General features: G+C 44.3%; 5 protein-coding genes, 1 long non-coding RNA gene and 1 pseudogene across 9 annotated transcripts; 3 read left to right on the forward strand and 4 right to left on the reverse strand.

Moving 5' to 3' along the window:
• Positions 1 to 293: 293 nt before the first annotated feature.
• Positions 294 to 1,328, reverse strand: LOC4345917 (NDR1/HIN1-like protein 13). Its single transcript, XM_015795357.3, has one exon. It carries the CDS (start codon positions 1,143 to 1,145, stop codon positions 447 to 449), a length of 699 nt encoding a protein of 232 aa, XP_015650843.1. The 5' UTR covers positions 1,146 to 1,328; the 3' UTR covers positions 294 to 446.
• Positions 1,329 to 2,437: 1,109 nt separating this feature from the next.
• LOC107275787 (agamous-like MADS-box protein AGL66) lies at positions 2,438 to 5,034 on the reverse strand. The gene is made up of 11 exons (XM_026027471.2): positions 4,594 to 5,034; positions 4,422 to 4,475; positions 4,273 to 4,291; positions 4,136 to 4,197; positions 4,007 to 4,034; positions 3,847 to 3,908; positions 3,629 to 3,728; positions 3,418 to 3,474; positions 3,187 to 3,329; positions 2,893 to 3,112; positions 2,438 to 2,797 (listed from the first exon to the last, which is right to left on the reverse strand). Exons 1-11 carry the CDS (start codon positions 4,776 to 4,778, stop codon positions 2,624 to 2,626), a joined length of 1,104 nt encoding a protein of 367 aa, XP_025883256.1. The 5' UTR covers positions 4,779 to 5,034; the 3' UTR covers positions 2,438 to 2,623.
• A 79-nt stretch (positions 5,035 to 5,113) lies between these two features.
• On the forward strand, positions 5,114 to 8,626 carry LOC4345918 (uncharacterized). The gene is made up of 4 exons (XR_001548498.3): positions 5,114 to 5,163; positions 7,538 to 7,631; positions 7,748 to 7,943; positions 8,381 to 8,626. It is a non-coding gene; the product is annotated as an uncharacterized lncRNA (long non-coding RNA).
• Positions 8,627 to 8,758: 132 nt separating this feature from the next.
• On the reverse strand, positions 8,759 to 12,235 carry LOC4345919 (E3 ubiquitin-protein ligase RGLG2). Of its 3 annotated transcripts, none has more exons than XM_015795605.3 (12): positions 12,140 to 12,235; positions 11,709 to 11,892; positions 10,891 to 10,975; positions 10,644 to 10,784; positions 10,449 to 10,562; positions 10,271 to 10,368; positions 10,065 to 10,144; positions 9,850 to 9,955; positions 9,640 to 9,767; positions 9,384 to 9,546; positions 9,197 to 9,253; positions 8,759 to 9,123 (listed from the first exon to the last, which is right to left on the reverse strand). In XM_015795605.3, exons 2-12 carry the CDS (start codon positions 11,844 to 11,846, stop codon positions 9,043 to 9,045), a joined length of 1,191 nt encoding a protein of 396 aa, XP_015651091.1. In that variant the 5' UTR covers positions 11,847 to 11,892; positions 12,140 to 12,235; the 3' UTR covers positions 8,759 to 9,042. The 3 variants fall into 3 exon arrangements, with proteins under 3 accessions (XP_015651091.1, XP_015651093.1, XP_015651092.1); XM_015795607.3 differs by having other exon boundaries at positions 12,136 to 12,235; XM_015795606.3 differs by lacking the exon at positions 12,140 to 12,235 and adding an exon at positions 11,980 to 12,112.
• A 793-nt stretch (positions 12,236 to 13,028) lies between these two features.
• Positions 13,029 to 17,398, forward strand: LOC107278666 (pentatricopeptide repeat-containing protein At1g26900, mitochondrial). 2 transcript variants are annotated; one of them, XM_015795603.3, is made up of 2 exons: positions 13,029 to 15,558; positions 16,976 to 17,398. In XM_015795603.3, the coding sequence occupies exon 1, from the start codon at positions 13,064 to 13,066 to the stop codon at positions 14,783 to 14,785; it is 1,722 nt and encodes a 573-aa protein (XP_015651089.1). In that variant the 5' UTR covers positions 13,029 to 13,063; the 3' UTR covers positions 14,786 to 15,558; positions 16,976 to 17,398. The 2 variants fall into 2 exon arrangements, with proteins under 2 accessions (XP_015651089.1, XP_015651088.1); XM_015795602.3 differs by having other exon boundaries at positions 13,029 to 15,539.
• On the reverse strand, positions 14,999 to 15,637 carry LOC107277607 (transcription factor BHLH062-like; annotated as a pseudogene).
• A 1,235-nt stretch (positions 17,399 to 18,633) lies between the features above and the next one.
• LOC9269993 (uncharacterized) lies at positions 18,634 to 23,643 on the forward strand. The gene is made up of 8 exons (XM_015795466.3): positions 18,634 to 18,829; positions 19,032 to 19,091; positions 20,430 to 20,729; positions 21,450 to 21,633; positions 21,905 to 22,124; positions 22,435 to 22,580; positions 22,686 to 22,724; positions 23,143 to 23,643. The coding sequence occupies exons 1-8, from the start codon at positions 18,750 to 18,752 to the stop codon at positions 23,212 to 23,214; spliced, it is 1,101 nt and encodes a 366-aa protein (XP_015650952.1). The 5' UTR covers positions 18,634 to 18,749; the 3' UTR covers positions 23,215 to 23,643.
• The last annotated feature ends 3,687 nt before the right edge of the window (positions 23,644 to 27,330 follow it).

Here is a 27,330-nt window from a genome sequence, read left to right on the forward strand (position 1 = left end):
TGATAAACTGTTGAATAACTTGTGCACAACTCTGCGGGCTCTATGTATCATCTAAATCTACAAGAAACCAACAACTGGATAGTATTCCCTGTGTTTCAGTACATAAGCAATGAGTTCCATACTTCCATTCTAAGTAGTAGTTGTGTTACTTGTGTATACACTTCTGTTCAACTATGTTCACGTTGCTACACCTTAGCTGCTGTGCTGCCTGAAGACTTCAATAATAGAAATTGTTCAAACAAGAAAGAGGAAGCAGCAGCCAGCCACAGCCAGCCTCAAAATCTAAATCCACATCAGTATAATTTGCCTTGCCTTGCTCAATTTCATGATGAAAACATTCCAGGTTTTCATACAAGAAATTTAAAATTAAAAAAGAAAAGAAAGAAAGAAAGAAGTTGAAGAAGAAATCTGAATCCCTAAATCATCATCATCATCATCATCATCAGTCACCTTGTGATGCATCTCCTAGCAACAAGAACACCACAGGGAGGAGCAGTGAGCTCCAGGTCACAGAGCGCCGACATCGAGTAGGTGTAGTGCCAGAACCAGAGCTTGGCCTGGACCTTGAACGTGCCCCTGATGGTGTACACCACCCTGTTGCTCCTCACCTGGTTCACCATCGCCACGGCGAGCTCCGGCGGCAGCGCCACCTGGCTGGACACCATGTGCACGCTGATGATCTGCGACTGCCCCCGCCGCTGCACGAACGGCGCCGGCAGCGCCTGCGCCGCCATCCGCCGGCCGCCGAAGAAGAGCTCCACGGCGGCCGACCGGAACACCACGTCCATCTTCTGGTTGGGGTTGGACACGTTCGCCGCCACCGTCATGTCGCCGTTCACGTACGGCGCCGGCGAGGTCGAGCCGACGTAGACGGCGTTCAGGGTGGCGCCCGCGGCGTCGAACGACGGCGCCCGGGGCCTCACCGCCAGGAACACGACGAGGATCACCGCGCCGGCGGCGATCAGGAGGAGGCTGAAGGCGAAGCACACGATCGCCGCGCACCACATCGCCGGCGACGTCCGCTGCCTCGGCTGCAGGATCAGCTTCGGCGGCGGCGGCGGCGGCAGCGCCGGCGGCTGCTGCTTCGTGGCAATCATCTTCAGTAGGATGCTTCTTGGAGACTGGACATGGTAAGGAGTCGCCATTAATCTTGAACTATAGCTATACCAGCAGCAAGATCCACCAAGAAGACGAACACCACAAGATCCACCAAGAAGATGAGCTAGAGAAGAGCTCAGCTCATATCACCACCAAGATCGAGTGCAAACAATGGCCAACTAACTAGTAAAGCAAAAGCTAGAGAGAAGAGCAAGAGCAAGAACAAGAACAAGAACAATGAATGGAGTGATGGGAATAAAAGGAGGGCTATAGCTATCTCAGCTAATGGGGGTCCAAATTAAAGAGAGAGGGATAGATAAAAGAGAAGCTTTTGAAAAAATGAGGAAGGGTGGCAAAATGGGGGCCATTTGCCTTGTGTTTCGCCATTTGAAAATTCAGAGCAGCTTCGAGTAAAGGTGTGAAGTGGGGCATGGTGGCTTGCTGCCGGCAATTGATTGGAGCCTGCTTTTTCTCACAAAAGCATATTTCTTGAGCTGGGCAAATACTAAAGCTTTAGTTATTTGTCACCCTCAGGCCTCAGCAAACAACCGATTTGATGCTGCCTGTTTGATGTTGTCTTCTGGCTTGTTCAAACAGCATTATATTACAGGCTCATTACAGCTACTTGGAAATTGGAATGTGCTCTTCTTTCTTTCAAAAGCAAAAGAAAAGGTTCTTCCACTATCAATCAAGTAAGCATGAGTTTGTGACTTCTGTTAGGTATATATAATTTACTGTAGGAGGCAACCAATGGCATTGGTCATACTGTCATAGTCAAAACAAATATCTGTAATCTTGTGGTTAAAGCTGAGTGACAAGTTTACAGCAGGTGAGAAGTGTGTGCAAATTGCAAGATATCAGCATATGAGAAGCATGCTCTGTTGAACACACATGGAGAGAGGAAGAAAACTAGCACAAGTTGCTTAACCTCGAAAAAGGCAAAAGGCAGCACTCACTCATACTACTCTACTCGTCTTTGTTCCAAAATAAAGACAAGTGAGGATGGGGGGTTAATTCATGGCTAAGGAACCTAAATATGAAAGAATCGCCTGGATAGATATTAGTGATTGTAACAAGAACATTCCAGCTGACTCATGGCTTTAGTGCCCTTCTGTCAGAGATTCAGAAAGATGATGCTGCACTGCACTGCACATCTTTACATGTTTACAGTAATATCTTCCTTGCATAGGATTGCACTATCTCTTCACCACTCTTCAGGTGTTTTCCTGACTTAATCAGACAGTATGGTAAGAAATTAAAGCATCTAATCATTTTAGGAGTAGTATTTAATTTCAGCTTCAGATTTCAGTGGTTGGTTCGTTGCATTTGCGATATGATCTTGATGTGAACTTTATGACCAGATAATATATTCATCAGTTCTGTAGTTTACACAATGCCGACATGCGTGTGCGTTGCCACGTGTCCTCAAGCTTGCGAGATTATTCAGTTCACTAGTGATTCTTTCGATGTAGTATTGTACATGTATTAAGTTTGTAGGTTAGTTAGGTGAGGTCGATCGATCAGGTCAGGCGATGTTCGCCGGCGGCGGGTTGCTGTCGTACGCCATGACCGGCGTGCCGGAGTTCTCGTCGCTGGGAACGTAGGAGCAGCTCGCCGTCGACGCCTCCACCGGCTCCTGCGCCGCCGCCACCATGCCATGCTCCATCGACAGGTACTGGTCCTCCGGCCCCAGGCAATGCTGCAGCAATGGCACGCGTAAAGCATGTGAGATTGTGAGGAGCTCGTCCTCGCCACCGATCATGGCGACGACGGTGGCCGTGGACAGCAGCTCACCGGCATGAGGGGGAACGGCGTGGTGGGGATGAGCGTGGAGAGCAGCTCGGTGCAGGTGTACGCCTGCCTCCACGCGTCGGCGGCGGCGGCGTGGCCTCCGGCGACGTCGTCGTCGACGCACCCCACCGCGGCCGCCGCCGCCGCGGCGCCGCCGGCCGCGCACGGGTCGCCGCCGTGCAGCCCGGCCACCTGTGAGTTGGCGTCGTACACGTCGTGGTCCCTGAAAAAGAAAAAAAAAACTCGAAAACTTATTGCAACCGATGGACGGCTGAGATGCGCTGGCGGTGCACGTACCTGAGGTAGATCAACGGATCAGATGCACTGAACATCGGATGGCCAGGATCCGCGCCTCCATCTGGGCCCCACATGGCAGCGTCACCACCGAACGTGGCCAACCCGTCCGCCTGGCTCACGTACATCTGCGTCCCATCTGCACCCTGCAATTAACATGCAAGATTTTCTAAAGTTTTTCAGTAATTCGTTTCAGTTCAGAGGAAAAAAATGGAGGGAAAAAAAATCTCATACCTGCATCGCAGCTGTCGTTGCATCGAACGGCGCCATGTGACTGCTCAACAAGTTGTTCTGCAAGATGTTTTTTTTGGATGAGATTTGTTCAGAATTCTGAGCAAAAAAGGATAGCACGCAATTCTGTTCTTGTCTGAATCTCTACAGTTTTGTTCAGAATTCTGCAGTTCAGAAACATTTTTGTCTCGTTTCATCGCTGGCATGTATGTACCTTCCTTTCGACGACTCGGGTCAGCAATTCCATGAGATACTTCTCGCATCCGTCGACCTCGCTGGATGTGCCGAACGCCGCAGGATCTGGCTCGAACATCCTGCAAGAATACGAGCATAAAAGTATGTTCATGGATTGGATTACTGCAGATTTGCAGTAATGTTTTTGCCTGTCAGTTTTAATTTAACTCTGACAGTGTATCATCATCTTGTTCATACCTAAGGCGGTCCTCGGTGATTTGCAGCTGTTGCTGGGAAGAATATATCTCTTGCTGAATCTCCTGAAGTGCATAGAAGAAACAATTAAATTGCAATATTGCATTGTCAAAACTGGAGATTTTAACAGTAAAAACTCTGCTCTGAAATCTGAATTTATCACCTCTATTTTCTCATTCAGGGCACCTGGGCTGAAATTTGCAAACAAGAAACATGCATATGAATGATTAGAAGAGAGGGAATCGAAGAACTAAATGAATTTCAGACAAATTGTATACGCATATGAGCACACTTTGCTAATTGTGTCGCCATGTCGCTCTCTCGCTTGAGCCGCTGAAGCATGCTGATGAGATACTGCATCGAATAAACAGCTAATCACGCGATGAACCCCCTCCCCTCTCAAACAAGAAGATGATGCTTACGGTTTACCTCCCGATTCTGGATGGCTCTGCAATGATCAAACCATGCAAAGAAACAAAGAACACAAGTCACATTTGGGTAATCTGTTCATCATCGATTTGTTCATAGAAAGACAGAGACAGATTTGTTTATCGATTTGGTTGCATTTTAACACTCACTCTCCCCTGTCGTGCTCCGAGAGGTTCATGTACCGGAGAATCACGTCCTCCACCCTGAACACAAGAGCAAAACATTGCCGAGAATGAGAGAAACGAAGACCAAAGCTCTGTTACTGTCGTCGTCGACGGTGAGGCCGGCCCGGCCATGCAGGACGAACAGGTAGGTTATTACCCGCGGCGGCCGGAGAAGTGGCTGAGGCGGCCGGAGGGGGAGAACATGAGGAGGGCGACGTCGATGTCGCAGAGCACGGACAGCTCGTACGCCTTCTTGATCAGCCCGTTCCGCCGCTTCGAGAACGTCACCTGCCTGTTCGTCGTGTTCTCGATCCTCTTGATCGGCAGCTTCACCCTCCCCATCCTTATCCCTCGCCGCCGACGATCGCTACCAATTAATCCGATATATTCACGACGTCAAAAATCTCCACGGATCGCGAGCGCGCGAGGCATGGTGATATACAGAGCGAGATAGCTCGATCGAGAGGCCGGCGACGTGCGCACCGACGATACGCGCTGGGCCGGGGAGCGCGTGCGTGCGGCGTGCGGCGCGCGAGCCAGCGAGAGAGAGGAGCGGTTCAGGCGGGAAATCGAGTGGAGGAGAGCGCGCATCGGCGCGAGGAAGATGGGGGGCGAGTACGTGTCGCCCATGCGCTCGTCGCGGGTGGGGTTATAAATTCAGTGGCGCCTCCTCACTCTTTGGTTCGAGAGGCTTGAAATTGAAGCAGTAGCTGCCGCCTGCCGAGAGGTAAACATGCTATAGCTCTAAATCACTTTTTTTTCTCATTTTTTTATACCCTACGAGCCAGTGATGGTTCTATAAAGAAATAGCAATGTTATTTAAGCAAATTAGATAGAGTTACAGTCTCCTTCTCATCTACATATGGTTAAAAAAAATTAGTGGACAAACTAGATAGAGTTACAGTCTTTCTTTCATCTACATATGGTTAAAAAAATAGTGGGGTATTCATAGTAAAAAAATTAGTGGGGTCTTCATGGGGGCTCTTAAAGCCTTCACGCCAGTAGTGAGGCCTCAGAGACCCCGCCGCCTCCATGCTGGATCCGCTCTACTAGGAGCGTATCTTTGTATCGTAGTGAGGCCTCGAGACCCTGCCGCCTCTATGCTGGATCCGCTCTGCTAGGAGCGTATCTTTGTATCAAGAGGAATAGAAGTTATTAGATTAGAAGGGGTCAGGGTACCAGAAAAAAACATTAGACTAGAGCTACAATCTCACAACTAATTGGGACGATCTAGGAACTCCTAAAACTAAAACTAGGGGCCAAGCACCGGCACTCCCGTCCTTGCCAGGTGCCATAGCTCCACCTCCGCAGACATGGATTTCGCTATATCCGCCCAGGATCGCCTTCTTCTCATTTCTAGATGTTGATTTTACGTCTGGATAGAATCTGTACGCAGTAACAATTCCTGGATATTTCCAACTGATTGCAGTGATAATTTGTGGATATTTGGTTTGTTTAGTGAAGCAATGTCACGTGATCTTTGTTGATTGCAAAGGTTTGAATGGCATATTTAATATATTGATCGATCAGATGGGGGAGCTCTTTTTTTTTCTTTTTTCATATATACTTCTTTTTCCACGGTTTTATAGAAATACACGAGTATACCTCGTTCGTTTCCTATGAAAAGGATGGATTAAGTTTTGAATTTTCGTGCCATGCTTTTCAAACCGCTAAACAGTGCGTTTTGTGCGAAAACTTTGTATATGAAAGTTGTTCTAAAATATTAGATTAATCCATTTTCCAAGTTTGTAATAATTAAAACTCAATTAATCACCCGTTATTACTATCTCGTTTTACGTGAAACACTTAATCTTCATCGGAAGATTCAAACACCATATTTCGTATTTTATTTTTACAAAATTATACATGTCGCCAATGTCAGATGGCGACATGGATATATTTTTTAAAATTTTGTTAAAAAAACAACATACAAAATCATAGGAAAAGTATATATTTGGCGAAAAAAAATCTCAGATGGGGAGTTTATTAACGTACTATTCCGGACTGAACACAAGTTATAAACTCCAGCCATACATATATCCCAAATCCAGGGAAATCCATCTCTCTCAATTTTTGGTTTAACATTTCGGCATTTCACCATATAGATTCAATTTCGGTAGCCTCTTTGTTTACTGAAACAGTACGTGAAATCCATTTTCTTTTGCACGATAACAATTACTTCTTTTTTTCTCTTTCAAGAACTACTGATCACTCCGTTAATTTTTAAAAATCACATTTTTATTTTAATAAAGTTTAACCCAAAAGGTTCAATAATAGTTAGCCAAACTATAACTACACTTAAAAAAGATTTAGGGACATTTTAAACATTTTTTAAAATCGTTTTAGGGACATTTTAAACATTTTTTTTAAAAACGATTTATGAGCGTGTTGGGGATTGAATACGAGAACTCAGGTTAGAACCACACACCCCTTGTCACTACTCTATCAAGTGTATATCAAACATTTTGTTGAACCCTTTGTTACGACTGATAGAAAAAATCTATGATAAAAAAAATCTACTAATTAGCAGTAAGATTTACCAACTGGTCCGATCTTGCATTTGGCAGCAGCAGCAGCAACAGCTAGCAAGCATGCATATATGGTCCTAACATCGGCAGGGCACTGAGCTGTAATCGGATCGTCCGCTACCTAGATACACAGGTCACAACACTGAACACCCCCAACACAAACGATGCTAATTGCTACCCATCCACAGTGTACGTGCCCCTGCTGCGGCTATAGCTTTAGCTAACGCCGGCTTGTGACCTTGTGATCTAGCTCGTCTACGACGAACACTGCCGCTGCTGCTGCTGCTGTTGGAGTTAGACATCACGTAGGAGTGGAGCCGGCCCGGCAGGGGTCGGGTTAATTAGCAGCTGAGAGAGCTATGTAGCAAATTCAGAAATCCAGCAGACAGAAATCTGCATCTCCGTCTGCTCAACTCGTCGCGGTCGCAGAGACGGCCAAGGTTGCCAACCTTTACATCCCTGACCGCTACTGCCAACCACGGGCCTACCACTGCTACTCTGCCTGCTGCGCAAAACGCAATGCATATACATGCTAAGATGAGCTATAACTTAGCTATAACTCGGCACTTTCAGTTGCAGCTTGGCATGCAGAGCCTTCAGCTCTCTTCAGAAGTGTGAGCTCTGAATCTCTGATGATGGCGTTGGAACAACAAGAAGGTTTTCAGGTGTATGTCTCTGTCTCGATCTCCTCAGTCGATTTATGTTCAATTAGTTCTTGAGTTTGATTGTTGGTTAATCTCCATTCTCGAGTTGATTGATTAATTTCACTGTATTTATGCTTAGTATATACATGATCGATGGGCAGTGCGACTGATGAGGTAGGAGATGGGATTAACGCTGCCTGGCTCCCTGAATGCCATCCGAGAAGCGTGCCGCTGTGGCCGGCTGCTTCCTGGTTGGCATTGAGGGAGTCATGCAGGGTTTGCTCATTTCCATCTACGACGACGATGTTTATAGCAAGCACGGCTTCCTAGCTCAGGTATGGTGCACTTATTCAAGACGCTTTGCTTCGTAAGAAGAACATATGAAATTTAAAGAATTTTTAGCCCTATAGAAAAAATTCTTGGGAAGGCCTTTGAAATAAAGGATTGAATCCTATCACTTTCTTTAAAACTCCTATGAAAAACGAACAATTCTATAGAGATTTTTGAAGAAAAGTTAGCAAGAGCTGCTTGAGAACTTCTATTTGAGTTTATCTTTCTCATATGATTTTTGTATTTTTCTCATCCGATTCATGTATTTTGCGATCCTCTATTTTGCACTTTCATTCCCTATCAAAAGAATTCTGTATTTTTTTATTCATATGTTTCTATGTTTCAAAGGCACCATCAATGTTTTTATAGCTTTTTTGCACTTACATTTCTGATCCTGCGTTTTAAAGGAGCCATCAATGTTGTTTCTTCTTCTACCTTACAGAATCAGATCTGGCACTTTCTGCATCAGCTTAGCATGTCATTGTTCATGCACTCAAAATCCATCGTAGCGTTCATGCAAACATAAATCGAACAGATGGCAGAAGATAGAATTCAGGAAGTCTTATTATGAGTTTTGAATGATTCATTGAGGGCGTTTCATATATCCATGGTTTTCGAGACTTAAGCGGTTAAAAGAGAACTAATGATAAATTTGAAGTCAACACAGAAAAAATGCCATTTTACTTCACATGTTAGATTCTTCAAAGAGAGTAGATGACCTCCTCATGTAGTTAACCACTGCCTAACCATCGGCGGCAGTAAAGCTATGTCACATTGAAGGCGACATGTCGCTCAAACTTAGCATAGATGAGAGATGACGTACCCTTGAACATTCATTTGACAAACGATAAGATTGAAAACAAGGATACTAACTAAAGAATAGAACTATTTGATAGGAACACTAATGCTATCCAAAATGATAGGAACATTCATTTCACAAATGCTATCCAAAATGACCAGTACTAGTTTGAATACCATGAGTATTCTATAACACTGATAAACTGTATTTACAGCTAGTGCTCCCTCTTGCAAAATCTTAAATCATAAGGAACAAAAAGTGTAAGTGTATGCTAAAAAGTGCCAATTGCGTATAGATTCTCAACTTCAGTAGAGCCTAATTCTTGTGGAGATTTCCCTCTGGCAAATGGGGCAAACCTTCAGATCCTTCCCGCAGTCCGAGCACGTCTGCATTCCAAGGTCTCATCAGTTTAGTATTTACATCTGAATCTTTATATACATTTTCAAGTAATTTTCATACCTGATGCCCACATCCAAAAGCAAGGTTCTTTGCTTCCAACCAGCAGATTGGACAAGTCTGCAAAACACAAGTTCAGCATGGCATCAAATTAACAAACATGACAAAGTTGACGGCTTGACGCATATATGAAAGCATATACTATCTGCAAAACACAAGTTCAACATAGGATCTGTTTTCAAGAAAGTACCTGATCACCTATGTCACTATCCTGTTTAGGTGCTGATGTCTTTTTCTGCAGCGACCCATAGCTAGTAGATTGCGTTTCTTTGACTGTTGAGCACCCATAGTATTGTTGGAAATCCCTCACAGGTGGAGGTAACACTGTTCGATGTGGAAATCCTCGACGTTTTCTGCACCCAAAAAAAGGACAAGGTCATTGCTGAAAAATACCAGGATTCTGGGTTTTCTGAAGTGTTATGATTTTGATTTAGACAGTAAAATACCCAAGAAGTTGGAGGTTTATTGCTGCCTTGAACTGTTCTGGGATCTCCATCAATGCTGAAAGAGCAAATTCTGCCTCCTTTTTGCTGGCAGGAACAGGTCTTGACATGATCTCTGTGAAGTTCACAAACTGCATCGCACTGTCATATTAGTATTTCCCATGATTATGCTAAATATGGGCTGTCACTTAACCCATTAACAACAGAGCATACCTGGAAGTTGTCGAACGCACGAGAAGGGATGTTGTCATCGAATTGCCTCATCATATCCCATGGCCCATCGCCAACTCCAACAAGCACAATTGACAAAGGGTAGTCACTGAAAAAAAAAGTCATGTTTGAGTTGAATGTAAGAGCTCAACATGGCAATATATTAGTTACTAACATGATAGTAACACTAAACACGGAAATGCTAAGCATATGATTACCTGGCTTTCACAATGGCATCTATAGTCTCCCTTTCCTGAGGGCTCAGCTGCCCATTACCTGTGTCAACACTGCGTGTAACCTATGCAAATTTTCAACGAAAACATATCAAGAACGGTGCAGTTGTAAATTCATTAGACGGTTAGACCAGATATCATATGTCAAATTATTCATGCTGGCAGACTTAGGTACTCATTTCAGAACAAACCTGTCCATCTGCAATTATAAGTAGGACATGATACTGGCCACCACTACTATCCACAATTCCAATAGCTGTCTCAATCATCGGTGCAAATGAAGTGGGGCCTGTTGAGAACAATCGAAACATATCAGTTGAATGAATATCGATGTCTTCTAATTGAAACTCAAGCAGAAGATGAACCAACCAGCCAAACGTAGTTGTGGAACAATTTCTCTGTACCGATCAAGTGCTTGTTCAAAACCATCACATGGTTTGTTGTCAGGATAGAAGCTAAATACCTTCTGGTCATGTGTAGTAGCTGTAGCATAAACTTAGTATTAAAAATTTGCATAACTTCTATGTACAAAATGAAGCATGTCGAGAGATTTAATGAACTGACCATCACCAAATCCATAGCATGGTATCAGGTTGTCCTCATCAAATCGTGAAAGAGTTTGCCCTATGATAGATATGGCTTGCTCATATGGGTTTGAGATATGGCCCAGAGAATGCAGGCTCTGGTTGTTGAAGGAAACTCTGCCTGCATATAATTAGAAACCATCAGCTCTTTTCTAAGAAGAAACAATAAGCCTGAAGATGAGTTGATCAAAGTTCAGGAAGCAGTGCACCGATAAACTTGAACAAACCTGTCCATTCATTGGACTTGGTGAAATCAATCCCAACAATCAGATTTGATGACTCAAGACCAGCGTGTGCAAGAGCATCAGTTACCTAGATTAAGGAAAACAACATGATATCATACTTCAGTATAACAAAAGAAATATGTCTTATGTCACATGTGCTGAAGGGGAACAGAAGAGCCTATGAAAAAAAAAATCTAGTTGTCCTGAAAAAAAATGTTTTTTTTTCTTTTGGGAAGTTGCCCCTGTGACAACATCCTTTCACTTCGACAGCTTCTTGTCGAAGTTGGAACTTTGTAAACATGTGCATACTCCTTTCTTAAGTAAATTTAGTCCGCCTAGGGATACAGGAGATTTCACTGTATCTAATTCTTTCTTTAGACCAAGCATAATTATTAATTCTTATGGTAGTGATAATTTTACTTTTACTTGAAGAACCAGGGCAAACTGCAAAACTGTATACATCTAAGAGGCACCTACTTTGCAGGACATGAACAATCTATTCTCACGACATATGAACAGCATGAGTATAAGATGATACCAAGGAGGAACTTGATATCAAACTGATAGACAGGAAATAGTAGTTTAGTACACCCAAACCTCCCACCAACATATATGTGTGAAAGAACTTATTCCTGAACAGGAACAAATCCATTTCCATTCAAGTACAGCACCATCATTGACTAGATCACATGATAAACACCACACAACTATTCAGAAGTAAACAGCAATGCCCACACATAGCACTGTGTACCCGGCAGCAAATGAGCAGTTTCGCAAGCAAGAACAGATGCATGCATCAGGAGGGACCGAATTAATCTCACCTGCTCTAGGGTATGGTAATCATCGCCGAACTTGGCGAACCGATTGTTCCCCTTCGGCGCGGCATTGCTGCTGCTGCTGTGGTTGCAGCAGTGCGGCTGCTGCCCCGACGGATTCTGCTTGGAGCAGAACGCCCCCATGTCCTCCTCCTCTTAATCAATCTCTTCCCTCCCCTCTCTCCACTCGCTGCAGAACAAATCAACAAGAAAAAATCAGCAATCTCTCGATTCCGCTCAAGAAGAAAGAGAGATAGGGTTTAACAGAGTCGCCCACCACAATCTGGAAAGAAAAAAAGCCCTCGCAAGAACTGAAGATGAGAATTTGGGGGGAGGAGAGCAACCGATTGCCGAAAAATAAGAGCGTATAGAGATAATAAACATAATAAAAACCACGACGAATCAAAAGAACTCCCGGATTTGTTAGGCGAACCTACATTGCGCGGAAATCCTTCGCGGGGAAGCACGCAAATCCGTTGGCGTGGCGTGGTGAGGACGAAATCAAGAACCCGGAATCGAGCGAACTGAAAACTGAACAGATTTTTTGAGGAGATAAATAAATATAGTAAGAGTTTGCTCCGTTTCGATCCTTCTCAACCGTCAGATTGGGCTCGATTTGGGCTGCGGGAAATTGCGTGGATGGGCCCACTAGTTTCGTGCAGAAAAAAAAATATAAGGGAGAAAAAAGAGGAGATGAACTCGAGATCTTTGTGTGTGCTAGCCTCATTCTTTACGGCACGGCGTAGTCCAAGGGTGGAACGCCGTTTTTGTGCTGGTTTTCAGATCTGGATATGTTTGTTTTTACCCAAATTTGTATTTGTATACTGATCCACTGTGCCAACGACAGTTGCAAGGCAGTTTCTCAGAAAGAAAGGTGAATCTCTTTTGAGAGCATTGCCGTTTTTCGGACAGTGCGTGCTTGCTGATAATGGTAATTTGGTAGTGATCCATGGAGGGCACTTTCTTCGAAAGACTAGCCGGTACTCTATCCGTTTTAAGATAAATTAACTTAAAATTAAATGAGGTATTTTCTACTACAACGATATATCTATCTCGTCCAATCCTATTAGTTTATTTTTAAACGAAGGGAGTAGCTGAGACGATCTACCTCCTCAAAAGCAATTCTCCTCAAAAGCAATTTGTTTTAGTTAGGTGGACAGATCTCAAGAAGGTTCTTCCGAAAGTTCATACTTACTGAGATTTCAAATTTTCACGTCAGATTTGACCCTTCACCTTCAAATTTTGCTGGCAACTTTTCTTTAGAATTGAGGCGAACCATTGGGCCGGAACGTGATTGCCGGCCCATACCACTTGGGCCGAAACGTGGACTGCCACCTCCGGTGAGGCCCATACTACTTGGTATGGCGGACGAACGGCCGCTGATCGCCGGAGCCATGCAGCTGCGGCGGCGGGGGCGCCAGATCGCGGCGCTGCTCAAGTCGGCGTCGCGCGCCGGCGACCTCCTCCAGCTCCACGCCGCCATGATCAAGTCCTCCCTCTTCCCGCACCACGCCTTCCCCTCTGCCAAGCTGCTCGCCTCGCCGCACGCGCCGCTCCCCTACGCGCTCTCCCTCTTCGCCGCCATCCCCACCCCGACGCTCTTCCACCACACCGCGCTCCTCCGCGCGCTCTCCGCCTCCGCCGGCGGCTCGCTGGCCGCCGCGCTGTCCGTCCTCGCCTCCGCGCGGGCGCGCCTCCCCGCTCTGGACGAGTTCGCGTTCCAGCCGCTGCTCGCGCTCTGCGCCAAGCGGGGCCCCGACGGCGACGCCGCCGCGGCCTCGCTCGGGAGGCAGGTGCACGCGCTCGTCGTGCGGTACGGGTTCTCGGGCGTCGTTAGCCTTGGGAACGCCCTGTGCCACTTCTACTGCTGCTGTGGCGGTGGTGGCGGCGAGGGAATGGCGGACGCGCGGAGGGTGTTCGATGAAATGCCGGAACGGGACGCCGTGTCGTGGAACACGGTTATTGGAGGGTATGTCAGGGCGGGGGAGGTAACCAAAGCGGTGGATATGTTCAGTGAGATGATGTGCTGCAGTGTGGGCGTCAGTGTGACGGCGTTGGTCACCATGATCCGGTGTGGGTGGCAAGCTGAGCCTGTGCATGGATTCTGCATCAAGGTGGGGTTCTGCAGGGATGCAAAGGTGGCATCTGCAATGGTTGGGATGTATGTGAGAGAGAAGAGCGTCGAGTGTGGCAGGAAGGTGTTCGATGAGGCGACCAAGAGGGACCTGGTGCTGTACAATTGTATGGTGGATGGCTATGCTGAGGCAGGGCAAGTTGAGGAGGCAATGGGCTTGGTGGATAGGATGAGGCTGGAGGGAGTGAGGCCAAGCTCAGGGACTCTTGTGGGTGTGCTGTCTGCTTGTGGAGCATCTGGGGCAATGGCAGCCGGCCGTCGCCTTCACGAGATTGCGCTAGAAGCAGGACTTGAGCTTGACACTGCACTTGGCACAGCTCTCATGGATATGTATTTCAAGTGCGGGTACCCCAGTGAGGCGGTGGCGGTTTTCGACGCGATGCAAGAAAGGGATGTGAAGGCATGGACAGTGATGATCATGGGTTTCGGTGTTAATGGACAGGCAGGTGAAGTGATCTCCCTGTTTCGCTCCATGGAAGAAGATGGAGTGGTGCCTAACGAGGTCACCTTTCTTGCGGTACTGAATGCCTGTAGCCATGGTGGGTTGGTGTCGGAAGGGAAGAAGTTCATGGAGAGCATGGTGTTGCAATATGGCATCTTCCCTAACACTGAACACTATGGCTGCATCATCGATCTCCTGGGAAGGGCGGGGCGGTTGGATGAAGCTTATGAGCTCATAGCGAGCCTATCTTCCCAGAGTGATGCCACAGCATGGAGAGCCTTGCTTGCGGCCTGCAGAGTCCATGGCAATGCCAACCTGGGGAGGATGGTGCAGGCACGGTTGGATAACATGGACGACTACCATCCATCAGATGCCATTCTTTTGTCAAATACATATGCATTGGAAAGCCGATGGGATGAGATTGCACATGTCAGAGATTCAGAAGATCAGAAAATTGTCAAGGACAAGAAGGAACCAGGTTGCAGCTCCATAGAAGTGTCTTGGTGAGGTATCTATCTGAATCTCGGCGTGATTCTCAATTGGAAGCCATACCTTCCGTATAAGTGACTAACACTGGATTATGCCAAGATCAACCCTTGCTTGAAAAGAAAATCATACTAACCATGAGCACAGTTGCAAATATTGTATTGCACATTTGCTAAACTTCAGAAGGCAAGAATTAAAAGTTGAAAGTAAGGAATTCTCAAATCGTGGTGTGGATCTCTTGTTATGTACCTAAGATCTGCCTGTACAGTCTTCCTCGCTAGTGCCAGTAGTACCACTGCTACACTGCTGATCTTGTCTTCCTGGAAGGACTGGAAACAGGTTTACTGTCAAAGTGGCCGTTGGTGTTGGGTACTTTGCCTGGGGCCGTGTCACATGATCAGAAATTCCATGTTCTTGCGATGGTTCACTGTCTTCACTTGTTGTAGACTCTGGGAAGAGCTGTAGCTCACTTGGTGTGGTGCCATAGTGCTGCTCAATGACAACTGGCTGCTGCTGAGGAAATGCTGCTGTTATGTCAGTTGTGATGACCGATATTCTGATAAATGTGGCACGCGATGTACTGGGAACAATCCCGCTTGTGCGATAGGGTCTCCTAGAGCTGGTCTAGTATTTACGTGACTCGAAACAGGACTGCCTTCCATCTGCGTCGTAACTCCTAAGCTTGTTTTGAAGCTCCAAGATTTCACTATGAAGCATACTGTTATCGTCGTGCAGTTCATTTCTTTCCAATGCAACCTGTTTCGTAGCATGGAAGGTATGATTATGAATCAGCGGTAAGGTGGCATTATTTTCTGAATAATGATAGTGGCATGAATCTGAGGCTGACATATTCTTGCATGAAGCTATCACCATAGTGGCATGAATTTAACAACCACTGGAATTGGACCCCTCTAAACGAACTCTTAAAGTGAAAATATGTACTTACATTTTTGTGTCCATATTACTAGCAGCAGACTATCAAATTAATAAGGAAGTAAATAATTTAACTACTAATTCGCAATGAGCTGAATAGGATATTTCGATTCGAAAGATCTTACAGCCTTTCATAATGAGATTAATTCTTCAAGGCACTATTCTCCTTTCAGAGAGATTCCACTAGTGAAAGTAATAAATCTTTTAGTATTTGTGTAGTTTCACCCAGTACACATGCCTTCTCATTGTTCTGCCTGTCTGGTTCTGGAAAAGAGCTTGCACATTGCTTAAGAAAATATAATTTCATATTCAAGAAAATATAGTTTTGGAACTTAGAAAACTAAAACCTATCATAGACAAATGGTATGCATGAGGATACTTGCACTCAGTGACAGTATGACACATTTTTGTTTTTGGTATTACAGGTCAGTGGTATATGTCAGGTTATGGCAGATGATAATGTAAATACTAAACTAAGTCCATGCCGGCTGTTACATTTCTAGTATTTCTGACATCAACCTAGGATCCGGTTGTCCGAGCTTCTACCATCAATCATAAAATGTAGTTAGAGATAACCAACTACAAGCTTACAAATGGCTGTCTCTAGCAGTATGGAAAGTATGTGCTGGATGGACGACATAAAATAAGCACTTTCATAAAGACAAATCCAAATGCTGTAATGCAATTATGCAATCTGAAATCATGTTTATGGATTTGCACCTATGAAGCAAACACATAGCAAGTTTCCCAGCTCAGTACAGAGGTCATTCTGCTTGTCCAGCTTAAGTTTATCCCTGTCTGATTTATGGTTTCTCTTTGGAACCTTCTTATCACGCTTCTTGTTCACTATACCCGCATATAAAGTTCAAACATCAGTTGTAGAATCAAGTATTGTGATTTTAAAGCAGTTTGGACGATATTCTTTCATGGAATAGCTCAAGATGAAGTAAGGAATTGCTTTTCAATTTGAACTTGTGGTAGTTAACCCCATTGCAGGAATTAAATTTGCAATGCTCAAAGAATGCAAAAGGTCTGAGCACAACCACAATAATATCCATTTAATTAAAGGATGACCCAAGAGATTAACTTCCTAAAATACAAGATGAAAATTCTGTATGGTAGAAATGCAAAGTAAGATTAGGCCTATGTACGAGGTAATGCCATAATTTGGGCGGTTTGGTACCCTTTGTACACATGATGTTGGTTAATTGATTTTGTGTATTCATTCTGTTTAGGGCCTTGATGAGTAATGATGACCCAGGTGTTCGTGTTATGCAGGAACTATTCACACTTCCACCGGGCGTGACTATCATGCAAGCAAGACTGAGAAAAGCACTGGAATGGAAGACTAAAAGGACAGCGCTTTAGTGAATTCGTTGCAGCCCCTTACGCTCTCTTGTGAGTTGTGACTGAATCTATGTTTAGCCAGAAACAAAATTTGAGCATATGTTAATTTTCTTCGAAGATACCTTTCATGAGAGGGTGAAAGATGGGAAGGAGTAGAATGCAGTTTTTGTGCCGATCTTTGTATTTGCTTTAGGGTATCTGATGATACAATTGTTATGAAGGAACTATATTCCCACCATCCGGATTTAACTAATTTATTGTATAAGGTCATGATCAATTGTTTAGATGGTTGCTATCTATTTATACGAATGATCAGGCAGTGTGTCCTTTATATATTTTTTTTGGTTTTGTCTACACTATCTTGGACTTTATATATCTTGGACTATTCATCTTGTAAACAATGAGCGGGGTGACTATTTTTTGAGCATGTGGTTTACTCTCAAAGTTTGCCAAAAGTTGCCACACCTCATGTTAAGCAAGTTTGACTAAGTTAGCATATTGTTTGGTTCATAGTCACGCTTGTGACAATATTCCTTCTCATCTATTAGGGCCTCACATGTCATCAACTCACTAAAGTGTGGCACAATCCAATTTTGCTAGCTAAGGTGTGGTCCACTTTTTGTAAGCCACAACTTAGGCAAGTGTGGCATAAAAAGTATGGTGCGAAGGCTGTTTGGATGCTATACTAAGTTTGCCACCATTCACCATACTTTTTATGCCACACTTGCCTAAGTTGTGGCTTACAAAAAGTGGGCCACACCTTAGCTAGCAAATTTGGATTGTGCCTCACTTTAGTGAGTTGATGACATGTGGGGCCCTAATAGATGAGAAGGAATCTTGCCACAAGTGTGGCTATGAACCAAACAATATGCTAACTTGGTTAAACTTGCCTAACATGAGGTGTGGCAACCTTTGGCAAACTTTGGGAGCAAACCAAATAACCCCACACGAACTATAGTTTCGCTCAAATCGTATTTTCAGCCCATGGTTGCGCGTAGTTTCGGCCCATACGTGCTCGTAATTTCGGCCCAGAGGTTATGGTAATTCCAGCACGTAGTTGATCGCAATTTTCAGCCCATATATGATCCTCCTTCGGCCCATAATTTTGCAGAATCCGACCGATCAAGTGCTTCGAGTTTTTCCCCTTGCCAGAGTTCATTTCTCGCGGGAGAATTTACTATTTGCCACTCTCTCAGAATGACAATGCTCAAATGCCACTCTCCTAAATTTTCATTCTCAAATGCCACCCGGGCCCACATGTCAGCCTCACTCAGCATCGGGTCCCGCATCACTTTTGTTTGAATGGAAAGTGAGGCTGACATGTGGGCCCGGGTGGCATTTGGGAATGAAAATTTGAGAGAGTGGCATCTGAACACTGGCATTTTGAGAGAGTGGCAAATAGTAAATTCTCCTGGCGTGGGGGTGCCACAAGATGGCATTGCCACGAATACGTGGCCCATAGAGAATTTGACCCAGAACGGGATTGGAGGCCCGTGGTTTGGGCCGGAAGGTGATGACGCCTCTGCCGTTTTCTTATGCCCTCGGGGACGACGAGGAGATATAAGTGCGAAACCGTCGTAATACTCTCCGTCTTCCCATTCCAGTTCCCCTCCCTCTTCCAGGATCCAAACCCTAGAAATCTCCTCTGCGTTCCTCTCCCCAAATCACCGAACCCTAATCCCGCTTCTTCCACCCCACCAACCCCATGCCACTGCTTCGCACATACAGCCGGCGCCGTCGCCGTCGCCGCGACAGCCGTCTCAGTCCTACTCGCTCGCGCGCACCGTATGTCTGCCTCTCCCTCTCCCTCTCTCTCGATTACTATTTGTTTTCTGTTTCGGTTCGGAACGATCCAGTCGAAAGTCGAATCGTTTTGTTTTATCTGTTGCTTGGATTGGATTGAAATTACGTATATAGACCATCCTAATTTTGTTTTCTTTGGCGACAATTTCTTCACTCATCTTCGCTTGAAATTGTTACTCTTCAGATATCAGGAGGAGGAACATGTGGTTGAGACTGCATCTGCAAAAGCGCGCGCCGATCCGCTGTATGACCACCGCAGTCCTTCTCCCTTATCATTCTTTTTGTGTTGCTGATCTAGTCCAAGGGTATACTTAGGTCTTTTTCTGTTGCTGATCTAGTCGAAGGTTATACATAGGCCAAATGGTTATGAAGGGTCTTGCTTACTTGATTTGGATTCTTGGATGGTTAGGGAGAGAGGGCTTACTTGATTTTGATTCTTGGATGGTTAGGGAGAGAGGGCTATCGTATTGATCTCTATGTATTTCAGTCCGATATAGTTACCAGAAGATTTTTTTGTCCTACACCATTTTTTCTGTACAAAGCTAGGAAATTCTTTTTCTTTTCCTCGTGGGGCTCTATCAATCCAACTTCGAATTATGAATGCATTTTCTACATTCCTCAACACTGTTTTTTTCATTAATAATGAATGTTACTCCCTCCGTCCCATTTACAGGGTGTGATATTTTTTTTATATAAGACCAAGAAAACTGGTCGTGAGGAAAACAAATACTCTCTTACCCCTAATAAATCGCAAGCATGCAACAATTGATTCATGGCATGCATGCAAAAATTCTGTTGGTAATGCATATTTGATTTGCGCAACTAATTAGTTCTTCCCATCTTCCCAAAGCATTCAACGGTGAGTGCAAAAGGATAAGATCGTGCACCCTCTGTTTTGGGACGGCATAGAAAAAAAATGTGCGCCCTCTAATCTGCGATGGAGGGAGTACAAGTGACAACTGTTATCACTAGTTTTTCTATACTCTGATTATGGTGGTTTGCTGTTTCTCAGTCTGATCCAAATCATGGATTTAGCTTCAATTTGTAGGAACTGCTTTTATGAATTTATAGTTATGCATGATCTATCATGATGACATGTTGCATGCCAAATTGAAATGACACCATAACAGTTAGGCATGAAAAATTTATTTTGACACTGTAAATTGTGTATTGGGTAAGTGTGATGTTCTGCATTGCAGCCTATTAGTTAGTTTGTATAATATTCCCGCTGTGGATTAGCCACTTATGTTCTTCTCAAATATGGTAATAGGCCAGTAAGAATACCAGAGATATGAAACTGACAAAATGGTCATTGAATGGACAGCTGGCATCTATGAGCCTATTTATGTTTTCTGTGCCTTTTAGTATGCTTTCTTGTTGACAAACCTGATTCATAGGCTTTTAACTGTGCCAAAAAAATATGACTTTATGCCTGCGAAATGTGTGGCAAAATATTTCCTATTTTAGATAGATAGTTCCTTCAACTGTCATCTCACCGTGGTAATATGCCTATGGTTTTTATGTCTCCTAAGATAATAATAAATTCTTCTTCTACTCATTTAGCTTGCTTGTTCCATATCAGGTATGCAAAGGAGGGGCATGTGCCATCTTACATCGCTGCTACTTCCTCATCCTGTCAGCAAGCAGATGCAGTAGCTCAGGACACCGAGGTCTTGCCACCATCAGGAAGCTGCCTTTCCTCATCTCCGGCATCACACGTCTGGGCCCGACATGTGAAAGATTGGGGACTCATATTTTACATCAGGGTTGATCTTCAGGGATCTTTCCACACATATCCTGATGTGGGTGGGCCATTTCAAAGCTCACAGGAAGCTGACAAGGCTATTGATCGCTATCTTGAGGACCATCGGGATCCAAAAATGTAAAGTTCCTCGACTGCTATTTAGATTTTTATTATTTCATTTCTTTTGTTTGATGTGTATGCTTGCAGCTGATTATATTCAAACAAGGATACATGGCTGATGCTATAATAGTATAGGTGATGGAACATAATGCAGTTTTAAAAGTATGAATCATGATAACGACGAATGGCCTTTAGTTAAACTACATATAAATTGACACATTGATTAGAAGAAATACAAGCATATGTTAGTTTTTAAAATTCTTGTTTTGAGAGTAATTAAAGTTAATGGAAAATTTTATAACTGTATTTCTGTGGGAGTTGCTGAAATAGCACAAGTCATTAGCATAGCTGAGAATTATGAAGTGCATATAGATGTTATGAGACCACTTTGTATGTAGCTATATTTTTCTTTTAATTGTAATTTATATGATTGGTTAGCCTTTCCTCAGCAGTAAAGAAAAAAAAGATTTCCTAACAATAGGTTCCAAATGAGCTTGGGGTCTAGAATAACAGAAGGGATATCTTAAAAAATGCCTTGGGAACAGGCTTGTAAACAGTCATTTCATTCTTTTGTTTCGGTTTCTGTTACCACCTTAATCTATTTTAGAGGGTCACTTGGGAGCTTTTGATGCAAGCTAGGACTGATAACATTGAATGAGTTCTTGGTATTATTTTGTGTTCTCCATTTTTTAGGAAGTACAATCCACTAATCGTATCGGATGCTCTGATTTAAACTAGGCACATAGGGCAAAATGATGATATCTCTTCAATGGAGAATGTTATACGGCGATGCCTTTACTGGCCTGATGGCACAATTAAGAGGCGTACAAAATCATTTGCGACTTGGGAAGCCAAAAAGAGAATGCACCAATTCATCCAAGCATTAGTGGACAAGTATAATGATGATCACAATCTTTTGGGGGTTTGCTTTCTCTCTATCTCATTCTCTGTCCTTCTGCCTTGGTTGCACTGTCTTATTTATCTTATTATGTACTCCCTCCGTTTCATATTATAAGACTTTCTAGTATTGCCCACATTCATACATATGTTAATGAATCTATACACTTATGAATCTATACACTTATATGTCTAGATTCGTTAACATCTATAAGAATGTGGATAATGCTAGAAAGTCTTATAATATGAAACGGAGGAAGTAGGATTGCCTATCTGATCCATCCTTTTTATTTTAGGATTTGGCACTTAAACTCAAAGACGTTTTGCACTACCAACCACTTTGTGAGAACCATATGTGGTACTATCATCTCAATTTCACTGCAAAGACTAAAGAAGATGATGGTTTCGACTCTACTAGTGACAATCTGTTCTTTGTGGAAGTCAAATGTATGGGAAAAGGAAATTATGAAGAAATGGTGGTCAGCTGTTTCTGCGTGATTAATCCTATTGATAATGGTATAGAGTACTTCTATCTTAATAAAGTATTGTTAAATTACTGTTGGTCTCGCTACCTTGAACTTATTTGCGATATATACTTGTAAATGTTTTTTTTTCTAACGGTAGTACTGTACTATAATTTTACTGTATTTATCTGTTTGTTTCCTCTTGTGTCATTTCATCCATTATCAATATCCTTGTATATATTTGTAATATATTTACTTAAGTTAATCACACATTTTTTTATCTTCAATTATTTGATTACTATTGGGTGTGTGTATCTGGTTGATTACTTGGCAATTAACTGTCCTTTTCTTTTGAAATTAAGGTAAACCATGTAAAGGTTGTACCAACAATGGAACTGCTGACATGAAGCACCCTGACACTGGTGAATACTTTGCTGGTCACTTGGATGCATATTTGCCCTATGGATGTTTTGGACAGTGGAGTGACTCTGACGACGATGATAAATACGTATGTTGATTTTGTCTGTTGGCAAGCTTACCATTTTTGTTGCTTAAGAGTTTAATTATAGTTTTTTAGGGAAATTTAATTACATGAGTTTCCCCTCTTTTACAGGTGAAAGCCAAGGAGGCTAAGTTAAGGCGTATGTTCAAGGTAATGTCATGTTTTTTTTTTTTTTTTTTGGAGTTGGGGGGGGGGGGGAGATAATGTAATGTTTTTGTGAGGGATGGTACCTCTACTACCTTCGTTTCAGGTTATTAGATGTTTTGACTTTGGTCAAAGCCAAACAGCTTCAAATTTGACTAAGTTTGTAGAAAAAATAATAACATTTTTAACGCAAGACAAATTTATTATGAAAATATATTCAATTATTGATTTAATGAAACTAATTTGGTATTATAAATATTACTATAGTTGTCTATAAACTTAGTCAAACTTGAATTTGAAGTAGTTTGACTTTGACCAAAGTCAAAACGTCTTATAACCTAAAACGGAGGGAGCACTAATGGAACGTTCGTCAACTGGTTACTTCATTATTATAACTCCCTCCTTGTGTATTTGTTGTCTTTAGGGCCTTGATGATCCACGTGTTACGGAGAAAATATTCACACTCCCTCCGGGTGTGACTATTGTGGAAGACTAAAAAGGGATGGAGGAACTACTCACACTACCTTTGGGTGCGGCTATTGTGCAAGACAAATGGGCCACCGGAGTCAACGTCGCAGCACGTGTAGAATGTCGGTATCAATGAAACACAAAGGCGGTATCTAAAATATTAAACGTCTGCTATGTATATATCTCAAATGTCCTTGGTTTGCATGGGTTATCTCCGTTGGCGTGCAGCTCCCTGTGATGAGATTTGCATGACTTCCTGAATTTGGATGTTGGGAGATAATTTCTGTCGACGGAATACCTGCACTACCCCAGTTTTTCTTAGAACTGCACTACACCCGTTTGCTCATGGTCACCGTAGGCTACTTCATACTGTAATTCCGGCCAATCCATCTTAGGACCTACTGTACTTATTTACTTGGGTCAGTCATTGAATGCCGGAGTCGGGGTTCATTTGTCAGGTGATAGCACTGTAAAACTTGTAGCATACTGACCTTTCATAGCGCACTAAGCGGAGACCATCAACACACGTTTAACAACTACAAACTACAGCCTATAATCAACACATGTTTACAATCACTACGGCCGTAGTCCGCCGTTGAGCCGAGCGTGCCGGAGGAGCCGGCGCGTTCGTGGACGCGTGACGTGGACTACGGCCACTCGCTCCTTCCCCTCCCTCGGCCTCCTCGGCCCGAGGCCGAGACGATCAGATCACATCTCGTGCCGTCAGCCTCTCTTCCTGCGCCCCCTTCCCGTCACAGTGACGCCCTCCGTTTCCTTTCCCCTACTCCCCCCGTAGCTCGCGCATAGCTTCCCGGTGACCTCCTAATGCTCGTATTCGGCCGCCAAGCCCTGCCACCGCTCGCCATAGCTCATTGGTCGCTTTGCTCTGTCGCGGAGGCCGCTCGCCGTAGTGCTGCCCCGTGCGCCCGTTTCATGCGGAGTGGACTCGCGACCGCGGGTAGTAGCTCCTCCCCTGCTGCACCAATACTGATGTAGGGAGATAAAACTGTCCACAAACTGATGAGAGATACAAACACCTTAATGTGGTTCTGCGGCTCTATCGTTGCACATTTCAAAGGTTGTTTGCTCAAGATCAGAAAGATGGAAACTCAAAAGTGAATAGTGTACCTGTCTAGTTGAAATATATTGTGCGTGCAAATAAGCATTTTATTAAACAGGGGAAAACATTGTTCTGATAAATTTACCTCAGAATTGATTAACTCGGTTCAGCTGTTTGGGGAGCAGACAACCAGGGCTGGTACTAACTTCTTGGAGGCCCTCGGGCGAAATAATGATAGAGGCCCTCATAAATATTTTTTTTCGTTGCAAGAGTGAATAATAATTTATTATATTATAAAAAAAAATCCATAAGTCATAACTGGCATTCCAATTTCCAATTGCCTAATAATACTTTTCATAAGTTGAGCACAAAGCCAACTGTAGTTCTTAGGAAATAAACCGTAAAAATCCTACAAAACAATTTATTGAAAACAACTAAAGCCAATTTATCAAGATTTCTAGAAGAACCAGTATTAGTCCTAAGAATTTATCGATTGCTCCCTTTTGAGATTCATTTAACTCATCTAGATGGTTTCTTTTATTTTCTTTACTAGCAAATATGCCCATGCGTTGCAACGGGAATACTAAAATTGCAATAAATATTTAATGATTAGGGTTAAATTTTCGTGGTTTGAGCCATTTTAACATATATTTTGACCTGGCAAGTAATTTTGGGTGTTTTGTACTAGTTATATGTTTGTTGTAGTTTATTCATAAAAGAATGTTTTCTGCTAATCATACGTTAAAATCTCAAAAACAAAACCAGACGCGATATAGTAGCGGAAATAGAATAGGACAGCGTGATCTGGAAGAGGGGGGGGGGGGGGTTTACTGTCCAGCGCTGAGGGGCGGTACCGAATCCTGATCGTTGGATCGAGACTGATCCAACGGCTGCCAGAGTTCGATACCGCGAGGTACCACTCTTGTCCCTGATTCGGTACCACATGGTGAAGAGAGGTGGAAAGGTAAGAATGCAATTTCGCGTGGCATGGATGGCTAAGCCTGTTTGGATGGATGATAGGGTCCTGGATCCGGATTGAACTCCTGCCTCCTCTGTTCGCAGGTGAAATGCACAAGCACAATTTCCTCAGCAATCCGGGGTTGTGCACCGGTGATTCGTGCTCGACCGGCTGCAGAGCCCAAGCTGGCCAGCGCGGCCTTGTTGGGAATGTTGCCTTCATCGCCGAGTTGGCCTTGTCGCGGCCTCCATCGTCATCGTCGCCGGCGTCATCCTGCTGCTCGGCGTCGCGTGGTTCGTCCACAGGTACAGGAATCAAAGGAAGTGGAGCATGAAGGATGCTGCCGGCGACAAGTTGAGGTGGGTGGTCACGTCGTTCCACAAGCCGGAGTTCAACGAGGAGGACATCCTGAGCTGCCTCGATGAGGAAGTAGTAGGCGTCGGAAGAACCCCCAGCTCTGACTCGAAGAAGCAGGCGACCCCGTGCGACGAGGATAGCATGACGAGCTTCGACGAGGCTAGCATGAAGGAGAGCGACGGGGATGGGTGTTGATGCGAAAAACACACACTGGCCTGGGAGATCTGCTTAGCTCCAGTGCAGGTCCAAAGGTTGTTGAGATGCGGACGTGCCAGTCAGTTTGATGCTGCGACTGACAAGATATGTAAACAGTAGATCAAATAGCCGATCGGCTAAACAGCCGATGGTGACTTTGGGCTTACCAAATTTCACTGTTAACACACGGTATCGTCGCCGTCGAAGGGAAGGAACTCCACAGAGGGGACTAAGACCCCTACGATCCGCCGTGGGATGGCCGCGTGCGCGACGGTGGAGGCGCGTGGCCGCGGCCGGCGTGAGGTGCACGAGCGCGTTCTCCCTCACCACGTCGGCGAGCGGCACCCTGATGACGCGCTCAATAGCCGCAACCCGCTCCTTATGGATTCGGCGGATGAGGACGACGGAGAATTGCAAGTGGGGGCAGGAGAGATGCGTTTGAGGCTTTGAGCGAACCTGACTTTGATCCCCATCATACCCTTAATAAATTGAACTACTTGATCTATTTTAGTACCTACTCCACCAGTACCGGGCAGTACATAATGCTGGATGGGAACAAAGCTCATATAACAAAGTTTCCATTTATTTTGGTAGGCACACAAGGAGACATCATCGATCTCCTGAACTCGCAATGGACAAGAATGCTCCTCTTCAGTTTGAGCTTTTCCTGTTAGGTTCAGTCTCACAGTACTTCTGTTGTGCTCCAGGAACAGCCTTCCTATCGTAAAATTTAAAGGACGAGCGCATGTGCACAGGCACTGCAGGTTGCTGCTTATTCACATTCCGTTCTCGCTGAGCAGGGTGTCGAGCCGTATCTACTCGATCGTGCTCATCTGCTCGAAGCACCCTGCAGCTGTTGCCTCTCCTTCTGTACTCCATCTAAAAGTGCAAAAGGGATAGCCCCCCACCTCCTCTACCACCAGCAGAAAGTCGTCTCGGCCTGCTACACCTCTACATAACTATTGCTTAAGCGGATTAGGGCCGCCCATAACCTCACTGACTTCAATCGTCATGCATGCTCACCATGTCAAACTTGTCGTTTCGATGGTGCCTCTGCAGTTCTGCTTTGTTCTAACCACTGTCAAGCCGCACGCCGCTCCTGTCCACCTTCGTTCAAGCCGATGCTATTGCTAGCTACTGTTGGATATTTTGTAATCTTGAGCATTTTATATTTCTGTTTTGCATGAACGTAGTGGCTGGCTGAAGGTTGTTTTGGCCGGTCGGTAGAATAGCTGTTTCCTTCTGCATGTTGTCAGTTTTGTTTAGCTGCCGAATGACCTGGTTTCAGATCGTGGGATGGCGCGGTCAGTAGCCAATCCGGGTTGCTCGTTCTGTTCAGTTGTGCATGTAACAAACTCCGTTTTGGTGGAGGAGAATAAAGAGTGAAAACAGAAAAGCAGCAGAAGTTGCGCTGCACAAAAATTCCATTTTGTTCTTCAGTTCTTGACGTTTCCCGAACTTCTTCAGGTTACTGTCGTTGTCCGACAATTTTCAGAGTGAGCGAGTGTGAGCGATTTCAGAGTTTGTTCTTTCCGTTTTGCTGACAATTGGTATCAGAGCGGTACCACGACGGT

This window comes from Oryza sativa, chromosome 8 (assembly GCF_034140825.1).
Source record: "Oryza sativa Japonica Group chromosome 8, ASM3414082v1".
Taxonomy (NCBI): domain Eukaryota; kingdom Viridiplantae; phylum Streptophyta; class Magnoliopsida; order Poales; family Poaceae; genus Oryza; species Oryza sativa.